General features: G+C 38.5%; 1 protein-coding gene across 5 annotated transcripts in view; it reads left to right on the top strand.

The window, feature by feature from the left end:
- stox2a (storkhead box 2a) overlaps window positions 1-18,947 on the top strand; it is a 367,273-nt gene that overhangs the window by 288,997 nt on the left and 59,329 nt on the right. For 3 of the 5 annotated variants that reach the window (XM_039751028.1, XM_039751030.1, XM_039751032.1), the window contains exon 2: window positions 491-670. In XM_039751028.1, coding sequence (XP_039606962.1) covers window positions 491-670 — 180 coding nt within the window. The remainder of the gene's footprint in view (window positions 1-490; window positions 671-18,947) is intronic. The other 2 variants (XM_039751029.1, XM_039751031.1) reach the window with 1 other exon arrangement.

Genomic DNA, 18,947 nt, shown 5'->3' with positions numbered 1-18,947 from the left:
TGAGAGCCATCCCTGAGTGTTTGTGATCGATCATCAGATGAGGCACAAAGCCTGCATTCTCCAGAGATGCCCTGTCAGGCAAACAGAGACCTTTTAGCTGGCATTAAAAGGCTCTGGGTCTGACCCTGGTTTTTAAGCCAGGTTTGAAGTTCCAGCTATAGCAAAACATGGACAATACAAGTCTGTCCTACAAAAGCCTATAGTTTTCTGAGCCTTCACAATTTTTTATTTATTCTACTTCCTGGTAAAAATGTAGTACAAAGTCTTTCAGCAAAGTGCTTCAATCATAAAGATAATAGTAACCAAAATATATTTCATCTTGAAATCACTGAAGTAACATTGAGTCTTAAAGGTGCTTTATTAGTTATCATACAGGTATGGTATCTCTCTGTAACAAGATGTTCCTCATAACCATAATGTTAAACTATACTCATATAAAAAGTATGAAAATGTTGTCTATTAACAATGTTTTTATTGTTTTACATTTTAGGTGATGTGTCACCCATCAGTATGTCCCCAATCAGTCAGTCCCAGTTCATCCCTCTTGGAGAGATCCTTTGTTTAGCCATATCGGCTATGAATGCTGCAAGAAAGCCAGTCACACAAGAAGCATTAACAGAGCATCTGACAACATGCTTTCCAGGTACATGTGTCATAAATGCTACTAACAGTGAGTAACCCAATTAGAATAGGACCTTGGATGGAACTGTGTAAATGGAACTGAAATCCGAATTTGTATGTTGATTGTGATCCGTGGTGAATGCAGATAGCATTGTCGTCACCAGTTTAAAATAATGATTCAAGTGTCTTTCACAAGATAGCCCTCTGTTTTGCAAACATTTAGTCTCTTGCACATAAAACATCTCTCAAAACAAGCATTGCACTTGCAGGTAAATATTTATTTTTGAAAAAAATTGACATATACACAAACACATTATATCACTCTGAAGCAACAAGTAAAAAAAACTTGTAACTACATACAGTAATCCCTCGCTATATCGCGCTTCGACTTTCGCACCTTCACTCTATCGCGGATTTTAAATGTAAGCACATCTAAATAAATATCACAGATTTTTCGCTGTTTCGCGGCTTTCTGTGGACAATGGGTCTTTTAATTTATGGTACATGCTTCCTCAGTTTGTTTGCCCAGTTGATTTCATACAAGGGACGCTATTGGTGGATGGCTTAGAAGCTACCCAATCAGAGCATGTATTACATAGTAACTAAAACTCCTCAATGATATAAGATATGCTTCCCGCGCGGTGCTTGATTGTTTGCTTCTCTCTATCTCTCTCACTCTCTCTGCCTGACGGAGGGGGTGTGAGCAGAGGGGCTGTTTGCACAGTGGCTGTTTGCCTAGAAGATACGGACGCTCCTCTACAAAATGCCGCTTTATCGCGGTGCTTCTGCATACTTAAAAGCACGTATTGATTTTTTGATTGTTTGCTTTTCTTAGCGAGCGCTCTCTCTGACATTCTCTGCTCCTGACGGCACTCCTTTGAAGAGAAGATATGTTTGCATTCTTTTAATTGTGAGAAAGAACTGCCATCTCAGTCTTGTCATGGAGCACAGTTTAAACTTTTGACTAAAGGGTGTTATTTCATGTCTAGAGGGCTCTAATAATGTTAACAGTGTGGGAGAGTTTATAAGGGCATAAAATGTATAAAAATAACCATACAAACATATGGTTTCTACTTCGCAGATTTTCACTAGTGATGGGTCGTTCTTGAACGATTCGTTCATTTTGAACGAATCTTTAATGTGACTCGGGAAGAACGAGTCGTCTCGTGGGAGTGATTCGTTCAGTCGCGCATGCGCATTTGCGCAACTTCCTATAGTTTCTGTATTAGAGTTGATTCACTTGTTTCGAGTCTTCGGGTTTTGCGAGTCGTTCGTTCATCATGTGACAGCCCCATAAGCTTAACCAACTCAGTCTGAGCCGGAAACAGAATTGATTAGTTCATCTCTCGAGTCTTCGGGTTTGAGTCGTTCGTTCATCACGTGACAGCCCCATAAGCTTAACCTATGCAGTCTGAGCTGGAAACAGAATTGAACGAAATGACTCGAAAAATGATTCGTTCATTTTGCTGAACGAGACTCAAAGGTCGGTAAAATGACCCGAACTTCCCATCACTAATTTTCACCTATCGCGGGGGAGTCTGGAACGCAACCCCCGCGATCGAGGAGGGATTACTGTACATATAATTATGTACTCCTCCAAACCCTTACTTTCAAAATATTTTTTCCTGCCAGTCCTGGAAACAATTTTGTTTAAAAACTTGACACAGCTTACATTTTGTATAGTAGATTGGGGTATTTCTGCTGCAATTTACCCATCTTCTTCTGCCCTCTGTTGCAGTTGCCATAAAGAAATTCAGAGCATTATTTATTTTTCATGTCATTGCTTTTTTCTTTCATTTCATGTCTGGAATAAAGCAAGTACATAATGTACATGCATTTTCCTACCAGCTTCTTCAACTGCTGAGTTGCAGTGTTGGGGACAATGTCTTTGCTGGTAGCCATGGGTGCAAAACAGGAAAAGGTAGCTGCGAGCACAGAGTTAGTCATACAGATACAAACACCTAAACCATTGTTTTTCGGCCGTTTTTGATTCATAGGAGGCCATTGCTGGCTCACAAGCATATGAGACTTGTTCACAGTATAATTCGCCACCCACTTTTTCCCGGCAATACCATTACAAGACTTTTTATCCCATTTCTAATAGCGCTGCCTTCAGCCTCCTTGACGCCCCGGCTGCTGTTTTGATTTTATTTCTCTTTTATATTGGTGTTTGTTCTCCCTTCCCTTAGTGTTGGTGGGACAGCCAGGGGTTAGGTAAGTACAATTAGAAATGGGATTAAAAAAAAAAAAAAAAACTTCATGTCACTGTTTATCCCTTCGGTGAGGGGGATCAAGGAGAATTCTTACCATCAACATCAACAAATCAGTAGTTGAAACTGCTTTTTTTCCCCCTCTCTTTTCTCATGTGTTTGCGGCACACTGACAATACAATGACCTCCAATTTCAGATGCGGGGATGGGTGGGTACAGCATAACAATTACTGCCTGTTGAAAGTGAAAGAGCACTGTTCAGAAAACTAGCCTAGGGAGAACATGCAACTGACAGCCTTCAGGTATAGTAATTGAATCCATGACACTTGAACTGCAATCCTGCAGGCCACGGCACTTCAAACTCATACTAAGGCAGTACTTAACATTTCAAGCATAGCTTTGAGTCCTTCATCAAACATGTCTTTCTCAATATAGTCAAAACTTTGCTCAGAATCTGACTGTATGTGTAACAGATGACCTGTATAAGTTTGTTGCCATTTATGCACAGCTGTGATTAATAATACAAATAACCAATTATTGACAACTATACATGATTAGAATGCTCTGAACCTCAACTTTCCAGTGGCCTTTTAGTGTATGTGACTTGATGTAGGTGGGATCCATGATAAAAGCAACATAATACTTATTTTCTTGAAAGTAAAAATACCTGCATTACTTTTTTTTTTTATGTTTTAATACAGAAGATTACTCCCACAACTCCCCTCCATTCCACCAAATGTCAAGCCTATAAAAAGACTGCATTATTTTGCAGAAGTAATGCCTTTGTTTTGCAAGGACGTTGCTGCTGTTCGTTTAAAGCCAGGTTTATACTTTCCGCATGAAGCGATCTGCTTAATCAATGCATTGATATTTTTCTAGTCAGGAGTTTAGTCAATGTCACAGCAGAGGAAGTGAGACTCTGCTGAAGGTAAAAAGAGTTGTGCCTGTTATCACTGACTTCAGGACAAAAAAGGAGAAGAGGGAGTATCAGTCTCAGACCCATTTACCAAAAGCAGTTAAAGGGATGATGAGTATAATATTTTCATGATTGGGTCATCTAAATGATGATTTCAGATATATTTGCATGTCTTTCTAGTGTTTTGATGACCAGCTGCATCATATTCAGCCCTTCATTCATCATTGTGACACCAACGTATCCAGTCTGTCTTCAGAATTAACTAGTTTGGAAAAACCAGCACATTAGCCTTGTCTGGCATCATTTTTGCCATTCGGCTCTCTTGACCAGTCAAGTGAAAATGTACTGAACAAAAATTTTAAGTATACATATTATCTTGCATGTACTGAGGGGTAAATTTAATCCACCAGGTTTAAGGTAGTCATTGGTCATCATACCAGCACTTGGGTGTAAGGCAAGAATTGCAATTGCTGTGCTGTGTCAGTGTCCCCCTTTAGTGTGCAGGGGACTGCTTTTTATAGCCAGCTTTTCCAAGTATTTTGCTCCCCTCAGACAGCTCTTGTTCACCTGTAGAGCTTGTTCCTCTCAGGTTCTGAACTTGGTTAGCTACAATATTTATAAAACAGAAGAAATTGATGAAATCTGGTTGTGTTTCTGGTCAGTTTCTTGAAGGTTCTTGAGTTTAATAATAAATGCTGGCCAGTGAAATGTGCAGTTTTTCATACAAAAGAAGGAAAAGTAACATATTAAATTTTTTTTTGTAAGTAACAAGTAATGTAATTAAGTTACTTTTAAAAGTAACGTTACCCAACACTGGACATCATTAAACAAGCACCAGTGAAACATTACACAGTGGAAATAGTGACAGAAATATTACATTTTATGTTATGATTTTGTTATGTAGTTATGTATTTTTATACAGATAAATGAAATAGATTATATTGATTATGCAAAATAATCATGGTCAACTCAAATAATTGCTGTGAGGCAATTGTGTAATATTTGTCATAGTCCTAGCCATGCTTACTAACCTTATAAATATTTGCAGAGTAAGATCATAAACTTCATCTTAAAATCGTTTAATTAACCAGTTTCTCAAATCACATCGTAATTAAAGTTAAGCCATCTGTAAGCTTAGCGCCGATTCTTCAAAACGTTTAAGGAACATTGAAATATCTTCGTAGTACATGTTTAATTATTCTATCCTTACTTGACACTCCCAGTGAAGAATATAGATTATTTAAATGAAGTTAAAGTTTTATCTGTATAATCTAATAAACATATTTTGCTGCATTTCACCTTAAAAATGATATTGTCATCATATGTATATACAAGCTTTATAAAGTGGCTCAGGTTGTGCAATAATATAACTATAGTGCAAGTTTACAGTGGGGTGATTGTACTTATAAGTACTAACAGTTCTACAAGGAGCAATTGATTGAGTGCATTTAAAGTTCTTGGGATGAAACTGTTTCTGAACCGCGAGGTCCGTACAGGAAAGGCTTTGAAACGTTTTGCCGTGGCAGAGACAGCGTGTCCATGAAACTGTATACCGATAATTCTCTTTCCGATCAGCTGCTGCTGTGATTCACACTCAGATACAGTGATATAAATACTCTGAGTGGTGCAGTGAGAGTAATATGGAAAAAGATGATCCGCTGTGGCAACTCCTAACGGGAGGAGCTGAAAGAAGAAGAAGGAGAAGTGAGAGTAACAACACTAAAGCAGTTATGATATTTGGAATACTATGGCTGTTCCCTGGACCATTATATTGTTACAAGTTAATTACAATCAGATGCATTACACTAATAAACAATATGCGGTTAGTTTCAGTGAATTTATAAAGTCGCGTCAGGAAAATAATGAGTAACCACACAGGAACAGTAGCATTGCTTTGACGCTGGGTACCGCCAGTCTGCAAAACCGAGCGGAGAACTTGCGTACGACAAGGCATGAGGTACCGTTGAAAAAGTGCGTGGCTTTACGCCAAGTGTAGGTTTTATACATCGCGATTTGAACGTGGAAAAGTTCTTGCGCAACATATCTGTGCGTCCGCACCGTTTATACATGAGGCCCCTGGAGATTTGCAAATACATGATAAAAAAAAAAACTAATTACATAACATGCACTTTGTTTATTGCCTTAGGAATGACATTATCTTGAACAAACACTCCTGTACACCATAGCAAATGCCCAACCTCAGTACTTTTTTGAGTAATTGAAGGACACTGAAAGGAACCTGTTGTTTTGTATCTATTTTAGAAAGTTAGGTAATTTAGCATTTTCTGATAGCCAGTGACTTCCATACATCACTGATTTAGCCATGAATGTCTATTTATTAGTGATGACATCCACAGCAGTCCATGCTACAATGATTGTGGTCTGTATTCAGTGGAACAATATCTCACAGGGTCCAAATAATCGGAAAACCAGATATTATGAATGAAAAACTGCTGGAAGGTCAGACCAAAGTCATAGCAGCACCTTATTAAAATATTGTCATTTGTCATCCAGCTTGAGATTTAAGTTTTTTTTGTATTGTTTTGCACAAACACAAAGTGTCAAGCAAAGATGAAAAATAGCAATTCATTCCTTATAAATGAATACTTGACGGTTTCAAATAGCAATCTCTGTTGTCCAAAACTGTAAAATGAAAATGGGCAAAAGTTATTTAACCATTTAGAGCACCACTTAAGTATTATTAAATATTATAAACCTAACCGCAGTTTATATTTACAATCTCTCTTGTCCAGAATTGTTAAATGGGAGTGGGCCAAAGTGATTTCACCATTTAATGTCCCACTTAAATATTATAGTTAATCTAGTGCTGTTTTAAAGAAGGGGACATAGGAGGGATGTGTACCAAATTTGCTAGTGAGTATGACTACTGGCAAAGATGATAATACGGTAGATTAGCCAATGAATTTTACTAGTGTAGCCCTGTTTGGGCTAAGAAAATATTACCAGTGATATGTACACAAACTCTATAGGGACACTGCAGTTTTTTTCCTGGGAATCAATGTGGTGCACACCAGATAAAATGGACGCTCCAGCTGCATCAATCTATCTGTGCAAATGCTTCACACTTCCATCAAAAAGACAGAAATGGGTTGTAAATAGTAGTAAGTCTTTCATTACTATTTCACAGTATTTTAAGGTTTGTTTCGCATGCATTTGACCTGCATATTCTCCTCTTATATGCACCTATAAGTAGGCTAGACCCATCATAACTGGGACTCAAAAATTGGTTTGCATTACCTGATTCATGGTATGAACAATCAGTTACTTACTGCTAGTTTGTGGCCAGCTGTTTTGTTTTTTTTGTTTTTTGTGGTTATCGTTCTGTTTGCATTTTTTGTTGTTTATTGGCTACAACAATTGGTCCAAAATCATTAGATGCTTCTCTAGGCCTCAGGGATACTTTAAATACCATTGCAGTATTATAATCCACTCAAAACTAGTTCAGTTCCCCATTAAAATAGCAGATTTCGGCAGTTTCTGAACATTTTTCTTAATTTCACTAAACTTATGGTTAGGCAAACTCCACAGGTTTTGCTTATGACTAGTAGACACTTAACAAAAACAACAAAAAGGTTCGTATGCACATTTAATGTTATCAGCTGTAGGTTTTGTGCCTTGTGATTTTGAAGAGGTTGTGAATACCTTCCCTCCAGAGCTACAAGTGTCTAAAAAGTGGTTAATAAACCAGATGACTCGGATAACGCAATGAAATTTTTTTTGTGGAATGGATTTAGAAAAAAACAAAGGTTTTTTTTACTGGTATCTGGAAATTAATGAAAAACTTTCAAATGTATCAATGTGGGCAAAGGGGAATAAACAATGTTTGATGTCTTAAAGATGGTATCTCTGCTTACCGAGTTGTATGTGAGCTGTGTCTAATAAGTTAGCCTTAGAATTATTACCCCTAATGACGTGCAGTTCACCCTTATTGGGAAGTCAATATTGGCTTCAGCTTCCCATGATTCTGCATCGGATAATGTGGGTTTGACAATATATGTATGTGTGTATGTATGTTTAAAGCAAGTGGTCTGAAATAGGTAGAAAAGGAAGGGAAGGAAAAAGGCTATTTTATACTTGGTATTATTAACACTAAAATCCCTGAAACCTATGAAAAAAGTCATATCCTGGGCCACCTTAAATTCCTTCGCAGTTACCTAACAGTGTCTTTATTTTGCAAATGTGTCAAGCACAAGCAGCCGGCTATCCCACCCTAATACCAAAACCTCCTAACCAACCCAACCCACACTTTACCTGAGTAGCTCAAGTCAGACAAAATGTTATCCCAGCTCAAGTCTGTTCATCTGGGTGTGAGGTAGGTCTGGAATTGCACAGGGTAAATAATATATCGTTATTTGGAATACATGCATTTCCCGTGTGTTCCATGTCTTCAATGATCTGGGTAAATGTAGGATTTCAGGAAATCTGAGGCAAGAAATGCTGAACACTTAGCTAAAACAAAAACGTTTGACTGAAGTCAAATATCAAATGAACTCTTTCACAAAAGGTACAAGTATAATAAAACAAGTGCACTTTTATGCAATTGAGTAGTTTAGTATTAGCAAACAGTTTGAAGGATGTTACTTATTAAAAAAATGTTTCAGCATTAATGTGTATACATATACTAGTATTTAACAAAACTGTCTTGAATTTCTAATTTTAACATTATATGGATTTTTGGCCATACTGTCCACTCCTTTGTCCATCTCAAAATATGACTTGCTTAATGTTAATAACACTATTTGGCCATTTTCACACTTATTGTAAGGGATTTTTACATAATGTGGAAGAATATGCCCCCATATTAACACCTTACAAGACGTGACTCCGTTCTCTAATAGAAGAATACCTGATGCATGTGACTAGAAGAAAAAAACAAGACATCTAAGGCCAAGTTCATGTTTATTGTTTTCCATTTCTTTTAAAAACTAAGTTTTACAATAATTATCTTATATTTTAATCTTCTACAATAATGTGATGCAATACACAAATCAGCCACAACATTAAAACTACTGACAGGTGACGTGAATAACATTGATTATCTTCTTCTATAATAGACTATTGTGGCTGTCTACTTGTCTGTCCAGGATTTTAAATCACCTGTAGCTCGCAAACCGTTTGACCTATTGTCCTGAAATTTGGTACACATATACTATGTGACATCTACTATTTGCTTTCGTGGTGATGGTTGACCTCGGTTATTCCTCTTTTTCTTTTCTTTTATTGTAGAATCAACTCACAGCATTGCAGTGCATGTGTACGGGGGGCACCGTTCTCATCCCTACCACCTTTGCCATCACTTCCCCTACCTCTTCATATCTTAAATCATTCTTGAGGCAGATTGAAGACTTACTGTAAGTGCCAGCTTAAGTGAAAAATTAAGGAAAACGTACCAAGTAACAGCAACACAAACACTGACTTAATCAGTTTTAATGCGAAAAGATGCTGACGAAAGAAGAGAAGCAGCGGGCCGCTAGGCTGGAGAAAAGAAGAGCTACTCAGGAAGCAGCAAGCGCATCAACCTCTGAGCAAATGAATGCTAAACGTACAGCGAAAGAGTATAAAAAAGATGAATGCTCAAGTCAAGTGTATTCACTGCACGTTATTGTGCAGTGCATGCAGCGTTACTGGTCTCATTATAAAGTTCAATCATGTTAGCAAGTGAACACTTAGTTCTTGAAGATGATGTGTTAGAAGCAGAAAAAATGAGCAACTGTAAGGATCTAGGTGACTTGGCAAGGACCAATTTATGATAGCTAGACAACTGGGTCAGAGCATCTCCAAAACAGAAGGTATTTTGGAGGTTGTTACCAGTATGCAGTGATTAATACCTACCAAAAGTGGTCCAAGGAAGGACAACCAGTGAACTGGTGATAGGGTTATGGAACCCAAGGCTCATTGATGTGTGTGGACAGAAGAAATTATCCCATCTGATTCAATCCCATAATGCAAATTGCTGAAAATTTTAATGCTGAGAGAAAGGTGTCAGAACACACAGTGCATTGCATCTTATTGTATACGAGGCTGCTTAGCCACAGACCAGTCAGAATTCCCATGCTGTTTACTGTCCACTTCTGAAAGTGCTTACAATAGGCACATGAGTGTCAGAACTGTACCATGGAGTAATGAAAGAAGGTGGCCTGGTCTGATGAATCATGTTTTATTTTAGATTATCTGGATGGCCAGGTGCGTGTGTTTTATTTACCTGGGGAAGAGATGGCAGTAGGATGCACTATGATGGGATACCTTGGGTCCTGCCATTCATGTTGATGCTACTTTGACAAATATCATCTACCTAAATATTGTTGCAGAACATGTACACCCCTTTATGGCAGCGGTTTCAGCAGGATAATGCACCCTACCACACTGTAAAAATTGTTCAAGATTGGTTTAAGGAACATGGAAAAGAGTTCAAGGTGTTAACTTGGCCTTCAAATTTCCCAGATATCAACTTAATCTGTGGGTTTTTCTGGATAAATCAAATTCATGAAGGACTCACCTCGTAATTCATATTAATTAAAAGATCTACTGCTAACATCTTAGTGTCATATACCACAGGACACCTTCAGAAATCTTGTGCAGTCCATGTTTCGATGGGTCAGAGCTATTTTGGAAGCACATATTAAGCAGGTGGCTTTAATGCTGTGGCTGATCAATATATATTGCACAGTTCAGTTACCCTTTTCTTACTGTATATGGTATTTTATCTCCATTTGTGTATAATGTTTCTCTTTGCGGTACAGGTTTTGTTTTGTCAGGTTTTAATTTTATTTATGTATGCACAAAATAATATCTTTCCAGTAAATAAAATTCACAAGAAAGGGTGATTTCTGTCTTGTCTACATGCATTTTGTGTTCAAACATTTATCATCACACGCTATTGCCACGATTTTCCAAGAATTTGAGTTTTTCCCCTACATTAGATTAAGTGGCAACTCTACATTTTACCAGTTTACAGGTTTATGCACTGTGATAGACTGAGGTTCTATTGAGGATTAATAGCTAGATTGTCTGGGATTGGATTAAATGATTTCTTAAAATGGAATTGGCTTTGCAGGCCCAGTAGTTCCTTTGAATTACCTGAAATCTCTACATCTCAGTTGTTTTTTCTGATGATTTCAAGTTTCTAGGATCCCGGACTTATACAGCTAGTGTAATATAAAATTTTATACTGTAAAAGTTGTCAGTTAAGTGGAAGTAAAAGTCAATTGGAGCTTCCCCTGTACATTATCGATTTACCTGATGAAACTACATGACTCGCCCACTGTTTATATGTAGAGATTTAAATACTTACCCTCAAACAATTAACATGTATTTTTGCATTTGAGCTTTGATTCAATGGTATTCACTCTAGCATTGAAGCAATTACATAATCCCCTGCTGTGTCTTCATTCTTTATAATTTCCAAATGCAGTCTTCTTATTTATTAAATAAAATGGCTTGCCTTTCATTTCTAATTCTTAATGTAATTTATCACAGTTTTGGACACATAATTTTTTAAAATCACAACTTAATTTTTAAGCCAGCAAGCTAGGAAGACTATAAATACCATTAAACTCTATTAGCAACTGTTTATCTTTTCACTGCTTTTACATTTCTGATCTCTACCTAATCCTTCTCTTCTTTACTTTTTTGTGAATAGCAGTATAACCATATCCTCCAAGAAAGTGCCAATACAGGCAGTCCCCAGGTTACGTACGAGATAGGGACTGTAGGTTTGTACACTTAAGTTGAATTTGTATGTAAGTTGGAACAGGTACATAAATTTAATAAATGCTATTGTTGACCGACTGTAACCAAGTGCTCTGCCAATGAATGATGGAGTTTTACCTCTCTGACCTTTTTATTATTTCTACTTTATTTTCAATGGTGATGGTTTTTCTCTTCTTTACTATATCACCAGCACTTGCATTAGGTTTGTGTTTCAGAGACATTCTTGAAGGGCGAAGACAAAAGGTTAAGATGAGCTCTTCTGCACAACATTGTACACGCTATCACAGCAGGAAGGCACCCGTTATCAACATGTCTGATGTACTGACAAGAGACAACTTCCTGCTATGTGCGTAACAGTACAAGAAGGCTTGCTACTGAGAATGAGTGGGAGCATCGATGGGCAGTTCATCACCAGTCCACCTCACAGTCACCTCCACTACAGTATGCTGCCTGCAGCGTCCGCCCACCGGGAACGAACACGGTGCGGCCAAAGGCGGGTAGTGAATCTCCCCCCATTCAATAGGGAGCCATCTGATGCACACTACAATGCTACCCCCCGCCACCCCGTTAACCCTCAATGGCCTCCATTCAGCCACAACCGGGTCACCGCTTGCAGCATTACCAGCCGCCCAACGAGAATGAATGGGGCAGCCGTGTGTGGTGGGTGGGCAGTGAAACCTCTTGCCGGCAGGAGCCGTCTGAGAGACACTACACTGCACGGGCAGTAAAATCGCCCCCCTCCAGCCGCCGCTTGCAGTGTCCCCAGGCCGAAGATGACGGAGCGGCAGTTACTGAGTTGCATGTGTCGCAGCTGCGGCCCCATTCGTATGTCGTAAGTCGGATATCCATAACCTAGGAACTACCTGTACTAAAAAGCGGTTCTAAGCACACAACGCTTTTAAACCAGTTTAAATATAACTATTATAACTATTGGATAATTAAAGGCTTAGTCCTGAAAGACTCAGCACACAGTATCCTGCTACAATAATAAATGCAATTTGATTTTATTCTCTTTCGGTCTACCAAGCTTGTAAATTGTTTTTATTATGTATTAAATTATTCTAAAATATATACAGTAGTAATATAAAATAAGTAAGAAATTTATTAACTAGGGAAAATTGTTCTGCCATCTACAACAAAGATGTCACACATTTACATGTGAAAATAGGGCTAAAAAAGTAAATATAATAGCAGTGAGTGAGAGTATCCACAGAGGATATGTTAAACTTCAATCATATTGTTTGGTCAATCAAAAATCAAATTAAGTAATTACAAGTCAAAATTAAATGTATTTATTAGAAAGATGTATTGAGTGCATGCATACAGAGTAAAACAGAAAGTAAGCTGGACTAGACCAATCCCATCATCAGTCTGAAACTACCAAAAGGGAAATCCTGTCTAGCAAGTGACTAAGATATGGTTACCAGCAGTTCTTTTAACAATGCTTATTAACACTAGAATTACCAGAGCCTACGAAAAAACTCGTAAATCCATCCCACCTTAAATCACTTTTTAAAATCGTTCACAGCTGTCCACCAGTGTTTTTTGTCATCTAAATGTGCTGATAAAAATTAGGCTGCAAGCAGCTGGCTATTCCATCCTCCCACTGACTTAGAACTGCACAAACTTCACAGCTCATGCCTTAATTGATTTTCAGGGAGTGAAGTGGAGTTTTAGAGTGTAAATAATAGATTGTTGTTTGGAACACACGCATTTCATGTCTGTTCCGTTTCTACAGTAATCTGTGTAAATACATTGTTAAAACAGAAACGTTTTTTATATTCTAGTAGTAGATGATAAAATGTAGGCATAAACTATATAATGTATGAAGCCTGAAGTATCGAACAAAATATTTTCAGAAAAGGTACAAATCTAACACAACAATTGCGCTTTTATTCAAAAATATAACTGCAGAAACAAAAAGCTGCCTTAACATGCGACATTGACATCCGTTTATTATGACTGCCTCCGTGGTGCGATAGAATCAGCTGCCGACTGGGAATCAAAAGGTCGTGAGTTCGATCCTGCACCACTCCATTTTGAGAAGTAAACTGCTCTTAGTCTCACTATTTTAGAATAAAAACATACATTTTGATTTCAGTCTGTAACAGCCGGTATAATTTATGATACTTGTAAAGGTTAGCCTTGGTTTTTTTTTTTTGGTTTTTTAATCAGTTTTATTATCTCGGCTGCGTTTACGAGCCCAAACACACCCCACCCCGGCATCTGACACTGCTGTTTTCACATAGACGTGCTATAACAGAGGTAAACTCAGCTCCCTTCACCATCGGAGCAAGAATGCACATACCATTGCCTGCATACTAAAGTGTCAGCAGGCACTTTTCGTGGCATTACATACATTTTTGAGCATGCCCTCTACACACTATTTGTGACTTTAGGCTTTAGGAAGTAAGTAAACTAATAAAGGTAAATCTTGTCATAAAATAATTTCTTCAAAACGTCGAATGTTATTTATTTGGCACGGACATGTCTGCATGCACTTTTTGTGGCATTACACATGTATTTTTCCTCACTTTAAGTTCCCAATTAAAGAAGAAGTACTATGTACAAATCTTATTGAAGAATTTCATTCCAAAGGTATTTCAACAGAAAAAATGAGTACACGGGCAATCCTAGTACTGAGAAATGAGGAAGTCAGATGAAATAATGCTAAAAATGTTGATCAGTAACACGGCAAATTGGTTAAATGCATATCAATAGACTATGCTCAAACAGTTGGTGGTTATCGTGCGGAAGATGAAAACATCAACTTACAATATCGGTAAGAAAACGTACAACCATTAACACCGTCCGGTCTTTCACCGCACAAATTACTATAGAAAGAAGGATGTATCCAAGAAAGGTAATGTAGTACATTCCAACATTAGACAACAAAGGAGATCGATATGCCATTCATATTAATATGTTAAGTTTCCCGTTAGAATAGCTTATGCTTCTTCACAAGGTTTTCACACACTGTTCCTGGTATTTTGGCCCATTCTTCCATGCAGATCTCCTCTAGAGCAGCGATGTTTTGGGGCTGTCGCTGGGCAACACGGACTTTCAACTCCCTCCAAAGATTTTCTATGTGGTTGAGATCTGGAGACTGGCTAGGCCACTCCAGGACCTTGAAGTGCTTCCTACGAAGCCACTCCTTCGTTACCCGGGCGGTGTGTTTGGGATCATTGTCATGCTGAAAGACCCAGCCATGTTTCATTTTCAATGCCCTTGCTGATGGAAGGAGGTTTTCACTCAAAATCTGACGATACATGGCCCCATTCATTCTTTCCTTTACACGGACCAGTCGTCCTGGTCCCTTTGCAGAAAAACAGCCCCAAAGCATGATGTTTCCACCCCCATGCTTTGCAGTAGGTATGGTGTTCTTTGGATGCAACTCGGCATTCTTTCTTCTCCAAACACGACGAGTAGAGTTTTTACCAAAAAGTTCCATTTTGGTTTCATCTGACCATATGACATTCTCCCAATCCTCTTCTGGATCATCCAAATGCTCTCTAGCAAACTTCATACGGGCCTGCACATGTACTGGCTTAAGCAGGGGTCAAGTCTGGCACTGCAGGATTTGAGTTCCTGGCAGCGTAGTGTGTTACTGATGGTAGCCTTTGTTACTTTGGTCCCAGCTCTCTGCAGGTCATTCATTAGGTCCCCCCATGTGGTTCTGGGATTTTTGCTCACCGTTCTTGTGATCATTTTGACCCCACGGGGTGAGATCTTGCATGGAGCCCCAGATCGAGGGAGATTATCAGTGGTCTTGTATGTCTTCCATTTTCTAATAATTGCTCCCACAGTTGATTTCTTCACACCAAGCTGCTTACCTATTGCAGATTCAGTCTTCCCAGCCTGGTGCAGGTCTACAATTTTGTTTCTAGTGTCCTTTGACAGCTCTTTGGTTTTGGCCATAGTGGAGTTTGTAGTGTGAGTGTTTGAGGTTGTGGACTGGTGTCTTTTATGTTGATAATGAGTTCAAACAGGTGCCATTAATATAGGTAACGAGAGGAGGACAGAGGAGCCTCTTACAGAAGAAGTTACAGGTCTGTGAGACCAAGAAATCTTGCTTGTTTGTAGGTGACCAAATACTTACTTTCCACCATAATTTGCAAATAAATTCTTTAAAAATCAGACAATGTGATTTTCTGGAATTTGTTTTCTCATCTTGTCTCTCATAGTTGAGGTATACCTATGATGAAAATTACAGGCCTCTCTCATCTTTTTAAGTGGGAGAACTTTCACAATTGGTGGCTGTTTAGATACTTTTTTGCCCCACTTTATGTATGTGTGTGTGTGTGTATGTGTGTATATATATATATATATATATATATATATATATATATATATATATATACACAGTGGTGTGAAAAACTATTTACCCCCTTCCTGATTTCTTATTCTTTTGCATGTTTGTCACACAAAATGTTTCTGATCATCAAACACATTTAACCATTAATCAAGTATAACACAAGTAAACACAAAATGCAGTTTTTAAATGATGGTTTTATTATTTAGGGAGAAAAAATCCAAGCCTACATGGCCCTGTGTGAAAAAGTTATTGCCCCCTTGTTAAAAAATAACCTAACTGTGGTGTATCACACCTGAGTTCAATTTCCATAGCCACCCCCAGGCCTAATTACTGCCACACCTGTTTCAATCAAGAAATCAGTTAAATAGGAGCTGCCTGACACAGAGAAGTAGACCAAAAGCACCTCAAAAGCTAGACATCATGCCAAGATCCAAAGAAATTCAGTAACAAATGAGAACAGAAGTAATTGAGATCTATCAGTCTGGTAAAGGTTATAAAGCCATTTCTAAAGCTTTGGGACTCCAGCGAACCACAGTGAGAGCCATTATCCACAAATGGCAAAAACATGGAACAGTGGCCGGCCGACCAAAATTACCCCAAGAGTGCAGAGATGACTCATCCGAGAGATCACAAAAGATCCCAGGACAACGTCTAAAGAACTGCAGGCCTCACTTGCCTCAATTAAGGTCAGTGTTCACGACTCTACCATAAGAAAGAGACTGGGCAAAAACGGCCTGCATGGCAGATTTCCAAGGTGCAAACCACTGTTAAGCAAAAAGAACATTAGGGTTTGTCTCAATTTTGCTAAAAAACATCTCAATGATTGCCAAGACTTTTGGGAAAACACCTTGTGGACTGATGAGACAAAAGTTGAACTTTTTGGAAGGCAAATGTCCCGTTACATCTGGCATAAAAGGAACACAGCATTTCAGAAAAGAACATCATACCAACAGTAAAATATGGTGGTGGTAGTGTGATGGTCTGGGGTTGTTTTGCTGCTTCAGGACCTGGAAGGCTTGCTGTGATAGATGAAACCATGAATTCTACTGTCTACCAAAAAATCCTGAAGGAGAATGTCCGGCCATCTGTTCGTCAACTCAAGCTGAAGCGATCTTGGGTGCTGCAACAGGACAATGACCCAAAACACACCAGCAAATCCACCTCTGAATGGCTGAAGAAAAACAAAATGAAGACTTTGGAGTGGCCTAGTCAAAAAGTCCTGACCTGAATACAATTGAGATGCTATGGCATGACCTTAAAAAGGCAGTTCATGCTAGAAAACCCTCAAATAAAGCTGAATTACAACAATTCTGCAAAGATGAGTGGGCCAAAATTCCTCCAGAGCGCTGTAAAAGACTCATTGCAAGTTATGCAAACGCTTGATTGCAGTTATTGCTGCTAAGGGTGGCCCAACCAGTTATTAGGTTCAGGGGCAATTACTTTTTCACACAGAGCCTTGTAGGTTTGGATTTTTTTCTCCCTAAATAATAAAAACCATCATTTAAAAACTGCATTTTGTGTTTACTTGTGTTTTATTTGACTAATGGTTAAATGTGTTTGATGATCAGAAACATTTTGTGACAAACATGCAAAAGAATAAGAAATCAGGAAGGGGCAAATAGTTTTCACACCACTGTATATGTGTATATATATATATATATATATATATATATATATATATATATATATATATATATATATATATATATATATATATATATATACACTAGCAAAATACCCGTGCTTCGCAGCAGAGAAGTAGTGTGTTAAGGCAGTTATGAAAAAGAAAAGGAAACATTTTAAAAATAACGTAACATGATTGTAATTGTTTTGTCACTGTTATGAGTGTTGCTGTCATCAAGGATTTGATTGTCATTATTTCTTTCAATCAGGTTCGTATTTAGAGGACGTGTTGTGTTCAAGTTACATTCCGTTTTTGTCAACCGTTGTAAAGATAACAGGTTTCATTCATCGAAGCGTTCACTACCCAAATCGCTACTCGTGAATCTAAGATGTTTAACAGGCATTCCCGGTATTAACTTGTGGATTTGCCTGCGAACATTTAGTGGCAGCGTGTCTGTGAACTTGTGGAATTGTCTGCAAGTATTTAGCGGCATCATCTCTATGAACTTGTGGATTTGCCTGCGAGTATTTGGTGGCAGTGTCACAAAGTTGTTTCCGTCTAGCTGCATCAGAAAATGTACCACGACATCTGACACACCTCCTTTTTACTGTTTTCTCACAGCTTGGATTGCTGCTGTCATAATCGGTTTGAGTTTCATGGTTTGTTTCAATTACATTAGTATTTGCAGGACTTGTGTTGAAGTGACATTCGACATCTGTCAAGCGTTGTAAACATACAACCGGCTTCATTGATAACTTCACATCCAGCTTTTGAGAGTTCAAACATTCATAAACATCAAAGTGTCCACTACTCAAATCATCACCTGTAAATCTAAGGTAAATTTAAGAGGCATTGGCGGTTCTCCAAAGGTGTAAAATATTTGGCCATTTTGGTATACTTGAAAACGACAACCGAACAATTCAGCGGCAGCCATCAACTCACATGCAGAAGTGTAGGTGAAGGGCTTAAGCCTTACAGTCTTATAGTGCTCCTGTGTAGTATAATCTCCTGTACTGTCATCAGTCCACACCTTGAACCTGTCCCAGTCATTCAATACATAAGACACAATATATCAAGATTGAGCCTGATATGGCTATGTAATATGTAACACAGAGAATGGAAAAGGCAGGCAGCATCTCCAGGCATGGAAACCACTCGGTAAGTGACAGTTCTTTGATCGATGGTGATCACCTCGATAGACATGTTAATGGGGGTACTGTTGGAACGGTAAAAGAAATGGGTACCTGAATAATGTAACCTAAGTCTAAAATACCTACACAATAACTAGAAGCGTAATAAACGAACAATAAAACAGCAGAGAAGCCGCGGATTAAATAAAAAGGCTGGTTATCAGCAAGGAGACATGAATACCGTGGCGAAGCAAGGAAGGGAATGAAGAGAACAGAGTGACGGACGCCTTTATATGGGCAGGCAGCCAATTACGTGGGAGGCGTGGGGATGGGGGACGCAATATAGGCAGGCAGCCAACTACGTGGGAGGCGTAGGGATGGGCGACGCAACTCCGCCTCA

Source organism: Polypterus senegalus, chromosome 4 (assembly GCF_016835505.1).
Source record: "Polypterus senegalus isolate Bchr_013 chromosome 4, ASM1683550v1, whole genome shotgun sequence".
NCBI lineage: Eukaryota > Metazoa > Chordata > Cladistia > Polypteriformes > Polypteridae > Polypterus > Polypterus senegalus.
Note: the sequence above shows the minus strand (reverse complement) of the source record. Positions and strands in the feature narration are given on the sequence as shown.